This window comes from Esox lucius, chromosome 22 (assembly GCF_011004845.1).
Source record: "Esox lucius isolate fEsoLuc1 chromosome 22, fEsoLuc1.pri, whole genome shotgun sequence".
Taxonomy (NCBI): domain Eukaryota; kingdom Metazoa; phylum Chordata; class Actinopteri; order Esociformes; family Esocidae; genus Esox; species Esox lucius.
The window spans coordinates 4,424,138-4,439,573 of NC_047590.1; the positions used below are offsets into that span (position 1 = coordinate 4,424,138).

Below are 15,436 nucleotides of genomic sequence, written 5' to 3' on the forward strand. Positions count from 1 at the left end.
GACAGCACCGAAACCTGAAGGATCTGGAGAAGGTCTGTATGGAGGAGTGGGCCAAAATCCCTGCTGCAGTGTGTGCAAACCTGGTCAAGAACTACAGGAAACGTAGGATCTCTGTAATTGTATCAAAGGTTTCTGTACCAAATATTAAGTTCTGCTTTTCTGATGTATCAAATACTTATGTCATGCAATACAATTCTAATTAATTACCTAAAAATCATACAATGTGATTTTCTGGATTTTTGTTTTAAATCCCGTCACTCACAGTTGAAGAGTACCTATGATAAAAATTACAGACTTCTACATGCTTTGTAAGTGGGAAAACCTGCATAATCGGCAGTGTATCAAATACTTGTTCTCCCCACTGTATGTAAATGTAATATTTCTGTTTTTAATTTTAAAAACCTGTTTTTGCATGGTGATTGTAAGGAATTATCTGTAGGTCGGTGAGGAAATAATTTTAATACATTTTGGAATAAAGCTGTTATGTACATATTAAGGGGGTCAAGGTTAAGGGGTCTGAATAATTTCAGAGCGCTCTGTACTCAATGCTACCATGCTAGTATAGTGAAGCTATTTAGTTAATAGTTTGGAGGTGGCCTGATATGATGAGCACAGTCTTATTAGTCTCCCTAGGACAGAGGGTGGCTGAGGGCCACAGCACGGGGGAACAAGCTGTGCAGGTGGAGGGATTTTTCTGGTCCCCCCAGAGGATCATTAATTTTTGGAACAGTGGCCAAGGTGGTAGGGGTCATCAGCGATCTTGCCTGCACGCTTCCTTGCTCAGGAGTCACAGAGGGCGTGATGGAGTCACGTTGGCAGTTGACGACCCTTTCTGGGGGCTGTACGATGCCTTGGCGGCTCACCTCTGTTTCTGGCGGACGCAGACCCAAACCAGACGGAGATGGAGAAGGTGTGGACAGATTCTATGATTATCAATGCCAGATTGGGACTGGCTATGATGTTATAACTTGAATAACCCGAATGAAGCTGCCGTATATTGGGAAGTTGTCCCTCCACCTGAGATTGTGGTAGATGTTGTACATAGAATTTCCTAAAAATGGTCAGCAAATTGATTTCATGCAAAATTTGCGATTTCTGCATGCATGCATTTTGGAAAACTTCAGAAATTCTGCCCTGTGAAGCACAATGGAGCTTAGCTAGTTGTACAATTCTGGGACATGGACTTCCTCAAGAAAATAAAGTAGATTATTATCAGATGTATTAGTTCACATTGATTCAGTCATTTTTGAGGCAGAAATGGGTTCAGCACACCCGCTCTGTGGTGAGTAGACCGGAGTGGACTGCCATACTTCCTTGACGATCTTTCTTGTTATTTGTGGTGAATGACTGCCCCCTACAGAAGGAATGGAGGATTATGCCCCATCACTGAGACCAGTTCACAGGCGTTCAATGTGATTATTATACAATGTAAAGCAATCGTATGTTAAATAATACAATTATTATTCTTTAACAGTTATGATTCTTGGAAATTTGCAGGAAGAATTATTTCCCTAATAATCGTCATTAGTCATATCTGAAATCAGGTGGTGCTTTAATAACTCACCAATTTAAACGTTCTACCGCTGCTACGCTTGTTTTCAAGGAAGCTGAGTTTGGACATGTTAACAAGCGAATACTACTGCTAACGTTCAGATGTTCAGTTTTTCGTAACTCACTGTGTGAGGGAAAAACATCGAATGCCAGCTGGCTAATTGACGCATGTTTACTTGAATTTGTTTTTACATTGTTCGTGACCTTACGGGCTGAAGAATACCTTTATATATCTAATGCAGTTCTCAGACTAATGCCATAATCCAATGTAGCTCTGTTGGTAGAGGGTTGTGGATTAGTTTCCAGAAGGAGACAGAATAGTGTGCGGTCACAGATTTACGTCGATCTGGATGTGAGTACCCCCCAAGTTACCTTGATGTAAAAACAATCAGTATTGTATTATTAAGGTAGGCTTATTTGTAAACATATACACCGTTAGCTCAGTATTACAGTAGGCTATTAATATAATTATTTGTGATTAGTCAGAAACAATAACAACACTAAATCATAACAGAGTATATATTGTGTCGTAAACAGTAACGTAATCACTGCCACTGTTGTCTTTCCGGTAATCAGACTTTGACAGAGGACAGCCAACAAACTGATGCTATCGAGTCACTCAGATTTAGTTCGTCGAAACCGATTGCTGTGACCAAACACTGTTGAACTAAGGTCGCCATTTGATCAAAAGCTTCTTTAATTGATAACGGGTAACTAACGGAAAGTATCTGTTCCTTTGTCTTCCTCTAGGCTATTTGGTTTCTGAAGATATGTGGACGCACTGCATCAATATTTGAAAAGCAATGGAATGGAAACAAGTAAGAGAAACATGACAACATCCACTAGTCTATGTAGAGCACAGTAAAACACGGAAACGTACCCAGTTTAGCTCACAATAACACAGAAACAAGTGTGTAAAGCGCACAGTACAACAGAAACATCTATTGAAACACCTAATGCACTGCTGTGAGCCACAACAGTGGTATAGCATTCAAACCAATACTGTCTTCATCTGTTGACTTCTCTTTAAAACCTCACAGCAACCAAACAACATGTGACCAGGTGGACACAGGCGTCTTGAGTTGCCCATCACCTCTTTCAGATCCTAATTAGTCCTGCACCTAGCTATCTCTATTTCATCAGTGTCACTTCGTTACAGACTTTCCCATTGACGGATCATGTCTCTTTCTGAAGAATAATTTGTTGTTTATTCAAAGCATATATAATAGCATATCTGTTTCTAGATGTTCAGCCCTTCTTTCCGTCTTTCTCTCTCTCTCTCTCTCTCTCTCTCTCTCTCTCTCATTCTTTTCCAAAATGTCTGTGTGTTTCTCCAAATGTCTCTGTCATAATCAGCGTGTTTATATTAAACACTTCAGCACATCCTACTTTCCATTCCACAGCCTGGACATCTTAAAATCATGTATGTGCATCTTATGTTCCACCCTTATAAGGTCTTAGATGGTGTCTACTCAATCCGTCCATGCGTCTTATAACTGTCGTGGGCAGGTTCTGGAGTTCTTGATTCTACACACACACACGTAAATACATACACACATTCATATCAGAATGTATGGGGCTCCATCAGTAAAGGAGACGAAATGTCACACAGCACTTTTTTATTTGTTAAAGTTTCATATAAAAAGGGAATGAAGAGTAACTCGTAATAGCAAAGCAACATTCCTCTACATTGTGTTCTTCAAGCAAGAGTATTAAACCGAAATATACATACATTATCAGAAAATGCATTCTTTCTCACTCGATGCATACTGAATCTCTCCTCCCCTAGGTGAGATCTTCCATTGTTGGTCACCTTGGGGCAACTTTGTGTCTCTGCTGTAACCTTATAGCACATGATGAGGGGAACATTTTACCAAGGGATCAGCGGGTTAGAGCCTTACTGTATATCGAAATCAAGACGGAGATCACTATTGCAAATGAACGCTCGATACTGATCCGCTGAAAAGCTTTGACATTCTCAATGTCAGTATTACATTAGATGAGATACACCGAGTTCCAGGTGGACAGTATAATGTTAGCGCAGGCAACAAAGGACCGAATTAGTCTTGGCTCTCTGACAGCCCGCACGACTGCCATCGCGGCCCTGTAACACGGGGAACACGCCAGGCGAGTTCCCACGGGAGTCGGCAACTTTGTTACCCCTCTTTCCGGGCTGTCTTTGAGGGTGACATTGAGTCATTCCTTTTGGCCTTCCAACTCGTCGGGGAAGGGTGGACGCAGTGCGACTGGGCAGGACTCCTGGCGCCCCTGTTCTCTGGATTATGCCGATAGGGGAAGAAAGGGACACCGTGCCTCCCCACAAATCTAGGGAGAATGTCTGGCCCCTGGTTATAAGTCCAGTGTTTTAGGTGCCAAACCTACAGACCATCTGCTAATCATTACCCTTCAGTGCGTGAGCCCGCTTCCATCGAGTCCACATGCGACCCCACGGGTCCCTACGGAAGATGAGGTGCTCCTACACATCCCTGGAGGTTCACGAGCTCTGGGGTCAGTGGCTGTGCCCTTTAATTAAAGGGATGAAGACGGTCTCCACTGCCCGTTGAGTCAACGTGCGAGACGGCGTACGGGCCGAGGCGTCGCATCGATCACTTAGATGCCCACGTTGACCGCCATGGACGGAGGCAAGGAACCTCCCCCAAAGAAAACGTTTGGCTGTGGGATGACTTGGCAGATCGGGAGGCGTTAGTCTTTTCAACCACACAGAGGCAGATGACTCTCCTCCATCAGCACGGAGCCACTGAGCCCGGGGAGAATAGGTCCACCTGAGACGGCGCCTGTTGCCGGTGGCATGCCGGGGAAATGTTTGGACGTAGGAGGCTGGCTGCGGGAATGAAAAGCAGTCAAACTGCACATCGTTCCAATTTTGTAAAAGACACAGGGCGTGCATTTGGTTGTTCACGGATGACAAGGTTACTGTTACTCTGTCGTACAAAAGCCCGTTAGATAACGTTAGATAACGTCAGCTAAACATAATTGCCTAATGTTAGCCTCTAGTAGGAAGAGGATGAGCTCACCTTCGCTGATTGCAGGGTCGGCTCATCGGGGCAAACTGGGTCTGCAGGGAGGACAGGCTGAGGTGACCACATCTGAATGATTTGGGTGAATGGTGGAATTGGATGTAAAAATACAGCCTGCTGCGCAATGTACCTTTCTAGATCTCATAACGTGTTGAGATGTGAACCAGAACTGATCCAAATGGATTAAATGGAATGAAAGATTCACATAACAGGACTCATTGTGCCATTGTTCAGATGACATTTTGACTACAGGTCCCTTGCAGAACAGGCCCTGGAGCATTTAATGTGTTTACTCGTTTGTACACAGTTGATTGCCAATGTATTCGCACTCCTGATGTGTTTTTTTTTTCATTCGTAGTTATTACATTGTAAGGTAGCTGATGATATTTGTCTCACTTGGCTAGCTGAACAGTTTATAAAGCAGGGGTTTAATTACATTTATTTTAGAAAATGGCAAAAAGACAACATTCTGTAGGTCAATCAAATGGATACTGACCAACGTATTGGATAAGGATAACAAATATGTTAGTTCCTCCTTCGAAGTAATCCCACCCATGGTGTGAAGGTGACCGCTATAGCTAGTTACAAAAGCTAGCAGCAAATTTGAGCTTATCTACCCTAATAATTATGTTGTTAACTCAGCTAGTTGAACAATACACTGTTGGAAAGGGGAACAACAGTCAATAGCATGTACAGTTTATTTTCATGTGATGTTGTGGGTTTTGTAGTGGACATCTATAGTATGTCTGGCAGGAATCTCAGAAGTGATTACTTCTATTACCTATGTCTACAGTCTAAAGTAAGGCCTTCATCTGTGGCTGTATTAGTTCTATTACTTATGTCTGCAGTCTAAAGTAAGGCCTTCATCTGTGGCTGTATTACTTCTATTATCTATGTCTACAGTCTAAAGTAAGGCCTTCATCTGTGGCTGTATTACTTCTATTATCTATGTATACAGTCTAAAGTAAGGCCGTGTTCGACTTCATCTGTGGCTGTATTTGTCCTTGAAAATACCTCTATTCCTTATAAATGAATACTTGTCCTCAATCATTTAAATAAACTAAGGTCTGAATTGTATCTCCCTGTTAAAATAATAGTAAAACCACAACAACCAGTGAACCTGTCTATTTAAAGAACAAGCTAAAGCTCCCCCTTTCAAATTACTTTTATAATTGCTTAATGTGTTTACCTTTGAACACAAATCCATGTAAATGACTGCAATTAACTTTGAATTTGATCCTTGAGTTGTGTGAATGTCTAAGCCGCGGCTTAATTACACTGCTTTAAAAACCTTTCAGGATGATATCAGGTATCTGTTGTGGAAAAGCCATTTGAGACAAACTAGCAACAGTCATCACTTTTTTTGGTCCATCTTTTTTTAGCGACTAATCACTTGGTAGTCAAGTGATTCTGTGAGTAAATAAATTGTAAATAGAGTCTAAATAAATGTAAACTATAATGGTCATTCCCAAATATTATAACACTAATAGCTTCATTGTGGTGTGACAAAACCATTGTAAATTTCACAAACTGATAATTGTAGAATAATTGTACCTTTTAATATAAGTGCTTAACAACTTGGCCATGCCACCAATTCTCACAAAAACACAGAAATAGCACCCAAAGATTAAAAATGTAAATAATAAAAGTGTATGAAAATGTAATAATTCCTTTTCTGGACAAGTGTGCCTACAAAATTATTTTATCTAAATAGTCTATTTTCATTTACTTATTCATTTGTCCATTTTTGTTTTCTATAATAACCTTGCCTGTAAAACTCCTCTGATGTCCTAGTACATATTTGGTCCATTTACTGGAGTGTGCTGAGGGCAATATCATACTAAAGGAGAGATCTGGAACACGGTTGACATCTACTTAATGTTGACATGTGTTTTGTCACAGTCACCACTAGAGGGAGATACTAACTTTCATATTTAAATGTCAGACATTGTTATGCCCTCCCTCAATACTTGGGACTTCAGCTATTTCAAAATGTATAACAGGAGCCGATTTGGAAGAGTTTATTATCAAGTTACAATGAGAATTAATTGACGATCACTTTCACTTTGTACTTTTCATATTAATATATGTGAGATATCCAGAGGCTTATAATCTACAACCGCATTTCCAAAAAAGTTGGGACGCTGCGGGAAATATAAATATAAACAGAATTCAATCTTGTGCAAATCATGTAAACCCTATATTAAATGGATAATAGTACAAAGACAACATATCAAATCTTGAAACTGAGAAATGTTATTGTTTCTGGATAAATATAGGCCCACCTTTGAATTTGATGTCAGCAACACGTTTCAAAGAAGTTGAGACAGGGGCAACAAAAGATTGGAAAAGTTGTGGGATGCTAAAAAACTAAACCGGGTGGAATGTCACACAACTAATTAGGTCAATTGGCAACAGGTCAGTAACATGATTGGGTATTTAAAGATCATTCCAGAGAGGATGGGTCTGTCAGAAGTGAGGATGGGGAGGGATTCACCACTCTGTGAAAGACTGCTCCGGCAAGTAGTGCAAAAATGGCATGGGTGACTTGCACATCTGTGAATGCACCATTAATGCTGAACAATACATACAGTGGGGAGAACAAGTATTTGATACACTGCCGATTTTGCAGGTTTTCCCACTTACAAAGCATGTAGAAGTCTGCAATTTTTATCATAGGTACTCTTCATCTGTGAGAAAATCACATTGTATGATTTTTAAGTAATTAATTAGCATTTTATTGCATGACATAAGTATTTGATACATCAGAAAAGCAGAACTTAATATTTGGTACAGAAACCTTTGTTTGCAATTACAGAGGTCATACGTTTCCTGTAGTTCTTGACCAGGTTTGCACACACTGCAGCAGGGATTTTGGCCCACTCCTCCATACAGACCTTCTCCAGATCCTTCAGGTTTCAGGGCTGTCACTGGGCAATATGGACATTCAGCTCCCTCCAAAGATTTTCTGTTGAGTTCAGGTCTGGAGACTGGCTAGGCCACTCCAGGACCTTGAGATGCTTCTTACGGAGCCACTCCTTAGTTGCCCTGGCTGTGTGTTTTGGGTCATTGTCATGCTAGAAGATCCAGTAAGAGGTCGTTGTCATGCTAGAAGGAGGTTGTTGGCCAAAATCTTGTGATACATGGCCCCATCCATCCTCCCCTCAATACGGTGCAGTCGTCCTGTCCCCTTTACAGAAAAGCATTCCCAAAAATTATGTTTCCACCTCCATGCTTCATGGTTGGGATGGTGTTCTTGGGGTTGTACTCATCCTTCTTCTTCCTCCAAACACGGCGATTGGAGTTTAGACCAAAAAGCTCTATTTCTCTCTCATCAGACTACATGACCTTCTCCCATTCCTCCTCTGGATCATTCAGATGGTTATTGGCAAACTTCAGACGGGCCTGGACATGCGCTGGCTTGAGCAGGGGGACCTTGCATGCGCTGCAGGATTTTCATCCATGATGGCGTAGTGTGTTACTAATGGTTTTCTTTGAGACTGTAGCCCATCCCAGCCTTGTGCAGGTCTACAATTTGATCCCTGATGTCCTTACACAACTCTCTGGTCTTGGCCATTGTGGAGAGGTTGGAGTCATTTGATTGAGTGTGTGGACAGGTGTCTTTTATACAGGTAACGAGTTCAAACAGGTGCAGTTAATACAGGTAATGAGTGGAGAACAGGAGGGCTTCTTAAAGAAAAGAAATGTCTGTGAGAGCCGGAATTCTTACTGGTTGGCAGGTGATCAAATACTTATGTCATGCAATATAATGCTAATTAATTATTTAATTAATGGATTTTTGTCTCTCACAGTTGAAGTGTACCTATGATAAAAATTACAGACCTCTGCATGCTTTGTAAGTAGGAAAACCTGCAAAATCGGCAGTGTATCTAATGTTACTTGTTCTCCCCACTGTACAGGTTTTGGAGCAACATATGCTGCCATCCAGATGACATATTTTTCAGGGAAGGCATTGCTTATTTCAGCAAAACAATGCCACACCAAATTCTGCACGTATTACAACAGCATAGCTCCGTAGTAAAAGAGTCTGGGTGCTAAACTGGCCTGCCTGCAGTCCAGACCCCTCCCCGATTATGAAATGAAATATACGACAAAGGAGACCCTGAACTGCTGAGCAGCTGCAATCCTATATCAAGGAAGAATGGGAAGACATTTAACTTTCAAAACTACAGCAACTGGTCTCCTCAGTTCCCAAATGCTTACTGAGTATTGTTAAAGTAAGAGGTAATGCAACACAGTGGTAAATGTGCCCATGTCCCAGCTTTTTTGAAATGTGTTCAAAAAGGGCATTTTTCCAAAAACAATAAGATTTCTCAGTTTCAACATTTGATATGTAGTCTTTGTACTTGCTGCAATTAAATATAGGGTTAAATGATTTCCACATCATTGCATTCTGTTTTTACTTGCATTTTACGCAGTGTCCCAACTTTTTTGGGAAACGGGGTTGTACATCTGCCCCTGTCATCTGTTCTGCCCATGTTCCTTCCTCCCTTTCCTTGAAACGCAGTGAATGAGTCCATAGCAGGACACTCACTGTATGCACCAAAAAGCTCCATGTATTAAGGCTTTCCATGCTTTTCCTTTTACCACCTGGGAAAGATACCTCATCACCCTGCACTCTGAGAACAGGGCCAAGCTGTGGCTGAGTGAAACCAAATCCCTCTCATTAATACCCGCCATTGTGTTAGGTTGCTTCCATAGTTTCCTCTGGCCTCAACTGTGAATATGGTCCCATGGCTGGGACAGCTCTGTTGTCCTGTCCGGGGAAACCCCAGTGCTGATTGCGGGTTTCTGTTGATTCTGTTTGTTGACAGTGCTTAGAAGAGTTCTCAGCATTACTGCGTACTAGCATTTAGCATAGAATCACAGAAGGACCCCTTGTAAATTGTTAACAGTGATTTCCATTATGCCTAACGCTGTTATTTTCTTCTTTATTTAAAGCCTTCCCCCTGGGCCATGTTGTATTTTCTTGAGGAAATGTTTGTGACAGAAGCAGAAAAGAAGCACTGAATGACGAGCCTGAACCACGCACACGTTAGGCCGGGCCTGTAAACCCTTTGAGATAATCTATGCCAGGACAGATGGAGAATCGTTTTGGGAAGATCAAAAATATTTGCTGAAGTTGGATACATGGATACTTAGATGTCTCATTAGATCTAGATGGCATGTTGAACCTGAATTATTGTGCAGTCCCAGAGGTGATATGTGAGTGATTGTGACACAATGCCCACACCACAGTGGCTGGAGTGGACCTGTGTTTATGTTCAGCTGGAGTTTACAACATAACTGAGCCAGTACCCGTTTTCCTTAGAACACGCACAGGCCCTGGGCTTGCATAATCACAATTCGCCCCATCGAATATCAGCTAATGTTTTACACCCAGCTAGTTCCTTGTACGTGCTTCGACTCTATCAGTGAAATTGTGACATGCATCCCTGAATTTGTGCATCCCGGGGTTTCCATACCTTTGACATGCGTTGTTGAATATCCTGCCTTAACTGCCATTGAGATGCACCGCGCAAACCATTTAGAAACCACCAACAGCCCTCTCAGTACACATCCCTGATCTGGCCTGGCTCGGAGAGAGACGCTGTGTCGGGGGAGCGGCGTGGTTAGAAATCTGAGAAGAGAATGAGAAATAAGACGAACGAGAGGGAGAGGCAGAGATTGGAAAGCATTAGTCTCTCAGAGGAACATCTTATTGTGATGGGAGGGAGGGAGGGAGGGAGGGGGGTATCTGGGGATGATCCAGTGGGGACAGGAGGAGTTGCCACGGCAACCTCAGATCACCCAGACCAGCTGCAGCGGGCGGAGGGAGATGAGATGGTAGGTGGGCCTGGTGGGTTGGAGCCTTGCCAGAGGGCTGACAACCGACCAGGGCGTAATGAACAGTGAGGAGGTGGAGGGGGAGAGACGGGGGAGTGTGGTCGCAGGTTGGGGGGGTGGGGGTGGAGGGGGAGAGTTGGGGGAGTATTGTGCCCGGGTGGGGGTGGTGGGGGGGGGTGAGCCGTTCTCCAGAGAGACTCGCTAATAGACAAGGCAACAGAAACTGTATGTGCTGACAAGGCTGATCACACCACACACACACACACACACACACACACACACACTCTACTCCCTAGTATGTTTGGCCTAGCCGTGTCCTCAAAGCATCTCCCCGTGTGACTGGCATCAGCAGTCATTGTCAGTAGACAAACTCCCTACAGCTTGTGGCTTATTGGCATGTCACGGCAATGAGCCCGAACCATCTGGAGTGACCGCTGAGCAATTGTCCTGACCCAGCACTCTGCTAAAATGTAGCTTTCATTAAACTGTTATCACACACCAATTGTTTAATTGTTTCATTGCTTTTGTTTTTAACGGCCAATTCCTTTTCCGGAGAGCTTACACTCCATAGCTGGAGAACAGCGACAGATGTCCTCATCAGAATAGACGATATGTCTATCTTAGAAATGTTATTCAGCTTGTTGTTTGCTGGGGGAAACACAGGTCTAATCTATCTGGAAATGATGCAATTAACAGGAAACTGCTCAGAAGAACAACGATCCCATGCACATTTTATTGGATTTTCAGAAATGTCACATTTTGTTCTAAAGTCACCTCTAACCTTCTCCAGCTATTTATCGATGTTATTTGTTCTTACGGACTAAGTCACCCACACCTTTTGTGTGTTTTGCATAATAAACCACTATAGTTTTTTGAGGCATACAAATCTATTACATATAAGATTAGTAATGTTAGATGTTTGGGATTCTACCAATGGCTTCCTTGTGGCTAATGCTTACATATGTTTTCTCCCATAGCGGACATGTGTAAGACAGGACTTGCCTCCTCTCAACACCATGTTTGGCTATTTTACAGAGAAATAAAGCAGGCACGGGTGGTATTACACATGTGTTACTGACAATGGTGGTATAAAACTCATAATCCCACTGTACACATCGACAAGAACAAGTGAGTCCTGTTAATTAAATTCTGCAATGTACTTCTCATGTACCTTTCAACGTGCGTAAGAGGTGACAGATTTGTCGCTGTGTGTGGAGAGCTTCCTTAGTCTCCAGATTTCCTCTTTCCTTCTGTCCCTGCCAGAATCACTCCCACAGCTTCTGGCCCAGAATGTTGGGTGTGTGGTGATTAAAACAAGGGACAGTGTTCCGGATGATTCTTCTGTGGAATGGGGGTTGACACTTCTCGGTCCTGTGATGAGCTGTGGATGTCACACCCTGTTAGCCTGGACAGTGACAGTGTGAGAAGGCGAGGCAGGAGCACCTACACACTGGCTGAGATACACACGCAAGCGGACACCACACACACATGCGCACACACACACGTTAGTATCACTGGGGCTGACAGGACAGGACGTCGCCGTCCCACCAACACCTCAGCCGACGGCACCTTTCCCATGAACTCTGCACCCAAAGTGGGACACTTATCAGTGAAGGGGCTGTTGGGAAATGTGTTGGGCACAGAGTGGCTCCAACAGCTTGCCTTTGCCTTTCCCCCTCTTGAGAACCTTCCATCTACTTGATCTTTTTTACAGATGTTTCCTCAGTGTGTTTTTCTTTTTGGCTACTTTCATGGAAAATGGTACTGCTGACGAGGATCCATGTACCAAAAGGTGGGATGGAAATTGGAATATCAGTTGAGATTCAAAGTATGACTTTGAGTGGCTAATAACCGCAAATTATAATCTAAATATGTGCACGTGCTGTTCAATAGAGAGAGACAGAGGGAGTGTTAGCGAAAGACAGAGAGAAAGATGGAGTGACATTGAAGAATAGGAGGGGTGATTCCTTGGAGCAGCGAGCCATTTTCTCTGACATGATCTGTGGATTAAAGGTCCCGTCTGCTGTCTCTTAGTTGCTCCCGATGACATATGGACTGCAGATTAAGTAAAAATGAATGGGCAGACAGGTCGACAGAATCAGGCTTACGAGGGGATTTTCTCCTTTTAGAAAACAATCTGCATACACCCGGAAGTGAAATACATGGACATTTAGTGTGTAAAATAAGTATTAATGGAATCTGAAGAAATAACATGTATATCAGGTTAGAGATAACAAGTATTGCACGTGTTGCTTTGTCAGCATTTTCTGCCCATGATTAGTGTGTTGTAAAGATATTGCTTAATATTGGCTAAAACCAGCCAGAGTGCACAGTAACACGATAAACTTGGAATTGTAAAAGATTATCTGCCTTCATCTCATACCGCTTCCTTGTTTCTCTTCGACTCCCCTAAATATTGTGCCGTGCATGTTGGGGTGATGGAGCCCGGCCACGTCTCATTTGAACCCCCCAGGACACATTCTGACACAACCCTCTCTCCCTCCATCTCACTCATGAAGTGTCGAACGTGACTAGTGAAAGAAGGATTAGCCCAAGCAGCGTGTGTGTGTGCGTTTGTGTGTGTGTGTGTGTGTGTGTGTGTGTTTGCTTTGCACAAGTGCTACAACAGCTATCGCCTGCGAGAGTCTAGGGAAATGCCTCAGAGAAGCGACTTCCCAACTCATCCATTAGTGCTGCCCAGGGAAATCATCTGGTAGGTCATTTCGGCAAGCCATGTCTGATGTCACACGTCCAGGACCCTCGGTTCCGGCGGGAATGAATGGGCTCTCCGGCTTTCCTTCACGGTAGTGTCACGCAATCGGAATGATTAGACGCATTCCTGACGGTCCGTCGCATGTTTTTCCACGGGGGACTGCTACAGCATTTTATCACATTGCTGTAAACTCAGCGTGAACTATATCCCCCCCCCCCCCCCCCACACAATCCCCAGTTGTAGCCATGCCTGAGCCCGTAGATAATGCATTTTGTTGACCGCTGGTGTTTTGATTTTTCCGGTCAGGTCGTGTTAAATGATCATGTTGAATGTGCTGTGACAGATTGCGGTGTGGTGGAGTAAAACAGCAGAATTCAGCGAGGTTGGATCTAAAAAAAAATGGCACAGTTCATGAAAGGGTGACTTCAACGTGTGTGTGTGTGTGTGTCTGTGAATGTGTGTGTGTGTGTCTATGTGTCTGTGAGTGTTTGTGTGTGTCTGTGAGTGTTTGTGTGTGTGTGTGTGTGTGTCTGTGAGTGTTTGTGCATGTGTCTGTGAGTGTGTGTGTGTGTGTGTGTGAGTGTCTGTGTGTGTGTGTGAGTGGCAGAGTAAGTGCAGATTTCTGGCACTTCAGCAAAGCCTTTGTTCCAAATGGTCTCGTTGACTTTGTGTTCGTTAATAAGTCTGTGAATTTATTTTAGGAATAAAGTGTTCCATTTATGTATGACACTGAAACGAGCAGTGCTTCTGGTGGATTCATCGGATGGTGGACAGACTGAACGGGCCAAGTGCTGTCTTACGCCAATACGGGTGGCCTGCAGCAGAACACAAGAACATGCAGAACACTGCGAGAGGCACATGGGATTGCTTCTCAGTATGGCAGCGTGGGGGTGTAAACTCACCCTGAGAATTCCTTCCTGCAGCCCAGTGATGCTGCTAGGTTATCTCATTGGACCTGGGGGACTGAGAGGTTGTTCAGAAATCCTACAACATGTGTTTAAGGGGTGTGGGTGTCGTGTTGAGAGGTGCGTATGTGTGTGGGAGTTTGTGGGTGTGTGTGTGTGAGAGAGAGAGTTTGTGGGTGTGTGTGAGGGAGAGAGAGAGTGAGATAGAAAGGGAGTGAGGGAGAGAGCAGTTTTCACATTGCCTTTTTATAAAATAAGAAAAAGGTAATTAAGTAGTGCTGGACAACAACTTCAGCACCATGGACAGGGGAACACGCATACAGCATTCCCGTGTTTCGTGATTTCACCTGTTTCAACGGAATCATTTGTCCAGCCACACATCGGTGTCTGTATTGGACACCTTGTGTCAAAAATTCATTCAGTTATGTATGTAAAGCATGCCTGCACTGGCTCTTGCAGGCAAGCCGCTGTCAACGTGAGAGGGGGGGAAACGCACGTGTTTTCCACGGGTCATGTAGACAGACCATACACCTGTCTTGCCCTGGCCTCGCGTCACCCCTTGCTACTCTCTATGCAGGGATATACGGTTTCCCCTCAGCCGCGGTTGATCTGAGCGTGAGGTGCACGAGCTGAGCGCTACCGGGGGTAACGTCACTGCTCGTGGCTTCACCGCATCAGTCTTCCCTCTCAACAATAGCGGCGGCAGCAGCAGCGAGTGCGTTGATAGGAAGCGTAGAACCTCGGCAGATGCGCTCACACTGTCATTTTGAAATGTTGGAGAAACTACGCCTGTCCAAAAACCTTTTTGTCCAGATTCAAAGCGCCGAAGTGCACTTTGAAGGCATCGATATGCGCCGAGGCAGGATTGTCTTAAAATTGAAATAGTGAAGAGGTCGGGCGAGCTCAGAGGGTTAGATTTCCTAAGGATGAGTAGTGACAAAGGGGATACTGTCATGCTTTAGCGTTTGGAACCAATATAACTTGACTGAGGGTCTCCGGAGATTTGGACAGCGGATTTTTTTAAAATACATTTTTGGGAACAATCATGCCTGTTCGGAGAGGTCATGTGGCGCCACAAAACACCTTTTTGGGGATAATTATAAAGAAATTCGAAGGGCAAAGTGAGTATTATCTACGAGTCTTCACAAAACGTTCCATTGGCTTGAAATCCTATAGCCTTTTTTAGCACATATAGCACATATTTCAGAAACATTTTAATCTGAATGATAATGGTATTGCGAGAAAATATTTGAACAATAAGTAGACAAAAGCTACTGCTGTTGTGTTTACTTTAGAGGTGTAAGTTGAAGGATGAGGGCAGTACAAATATAGTCATTTAATTTGGAGGTATTAGCCACCACTTACGTTTCTCACCAATACTA

The 15,436-nt window shown here is 43.5% G+C and overlaps 1 protein-coding gene across 6 annotated transcripts in view; it reads left to right on the forward strand.

The window, feature by feature from the left end:
* The first annotated feature begins 1,594 nt into the window (after positions 1 to 1,594).
* The window catches only part of LOC105020004 (potassium voltage-gated channel subfamily H member 7), a 79,980-nt gene continuing 66,138 nt past the window's right edge, over positions 1,595 to 15,436 (forward strand). For 3 of the 6 annotated variants that reach the window (XM_010886623.3, XM_010886625.3, XM_010886624.3), the window contains exon 1: positions 14,408 to 15,175. In XM_010886623.3, coding sequence (XP_010884925.2) covers positions 15,100 to 15,175 — 76 coding nt within the window. In that variant the 5' untranslated portion in view covers positions 14,408 to 15,099. Of the gene's footprint in view, positions 1,904 to 2,301; positions 2,370 to 14,403; positions 15,176 to 15,436 lie in introns of those variants that run through there. The other 3 variants (XM_010886627.3, XM_010886629.3, XM_010886626.3) reach the window with 3 other exon arrangements.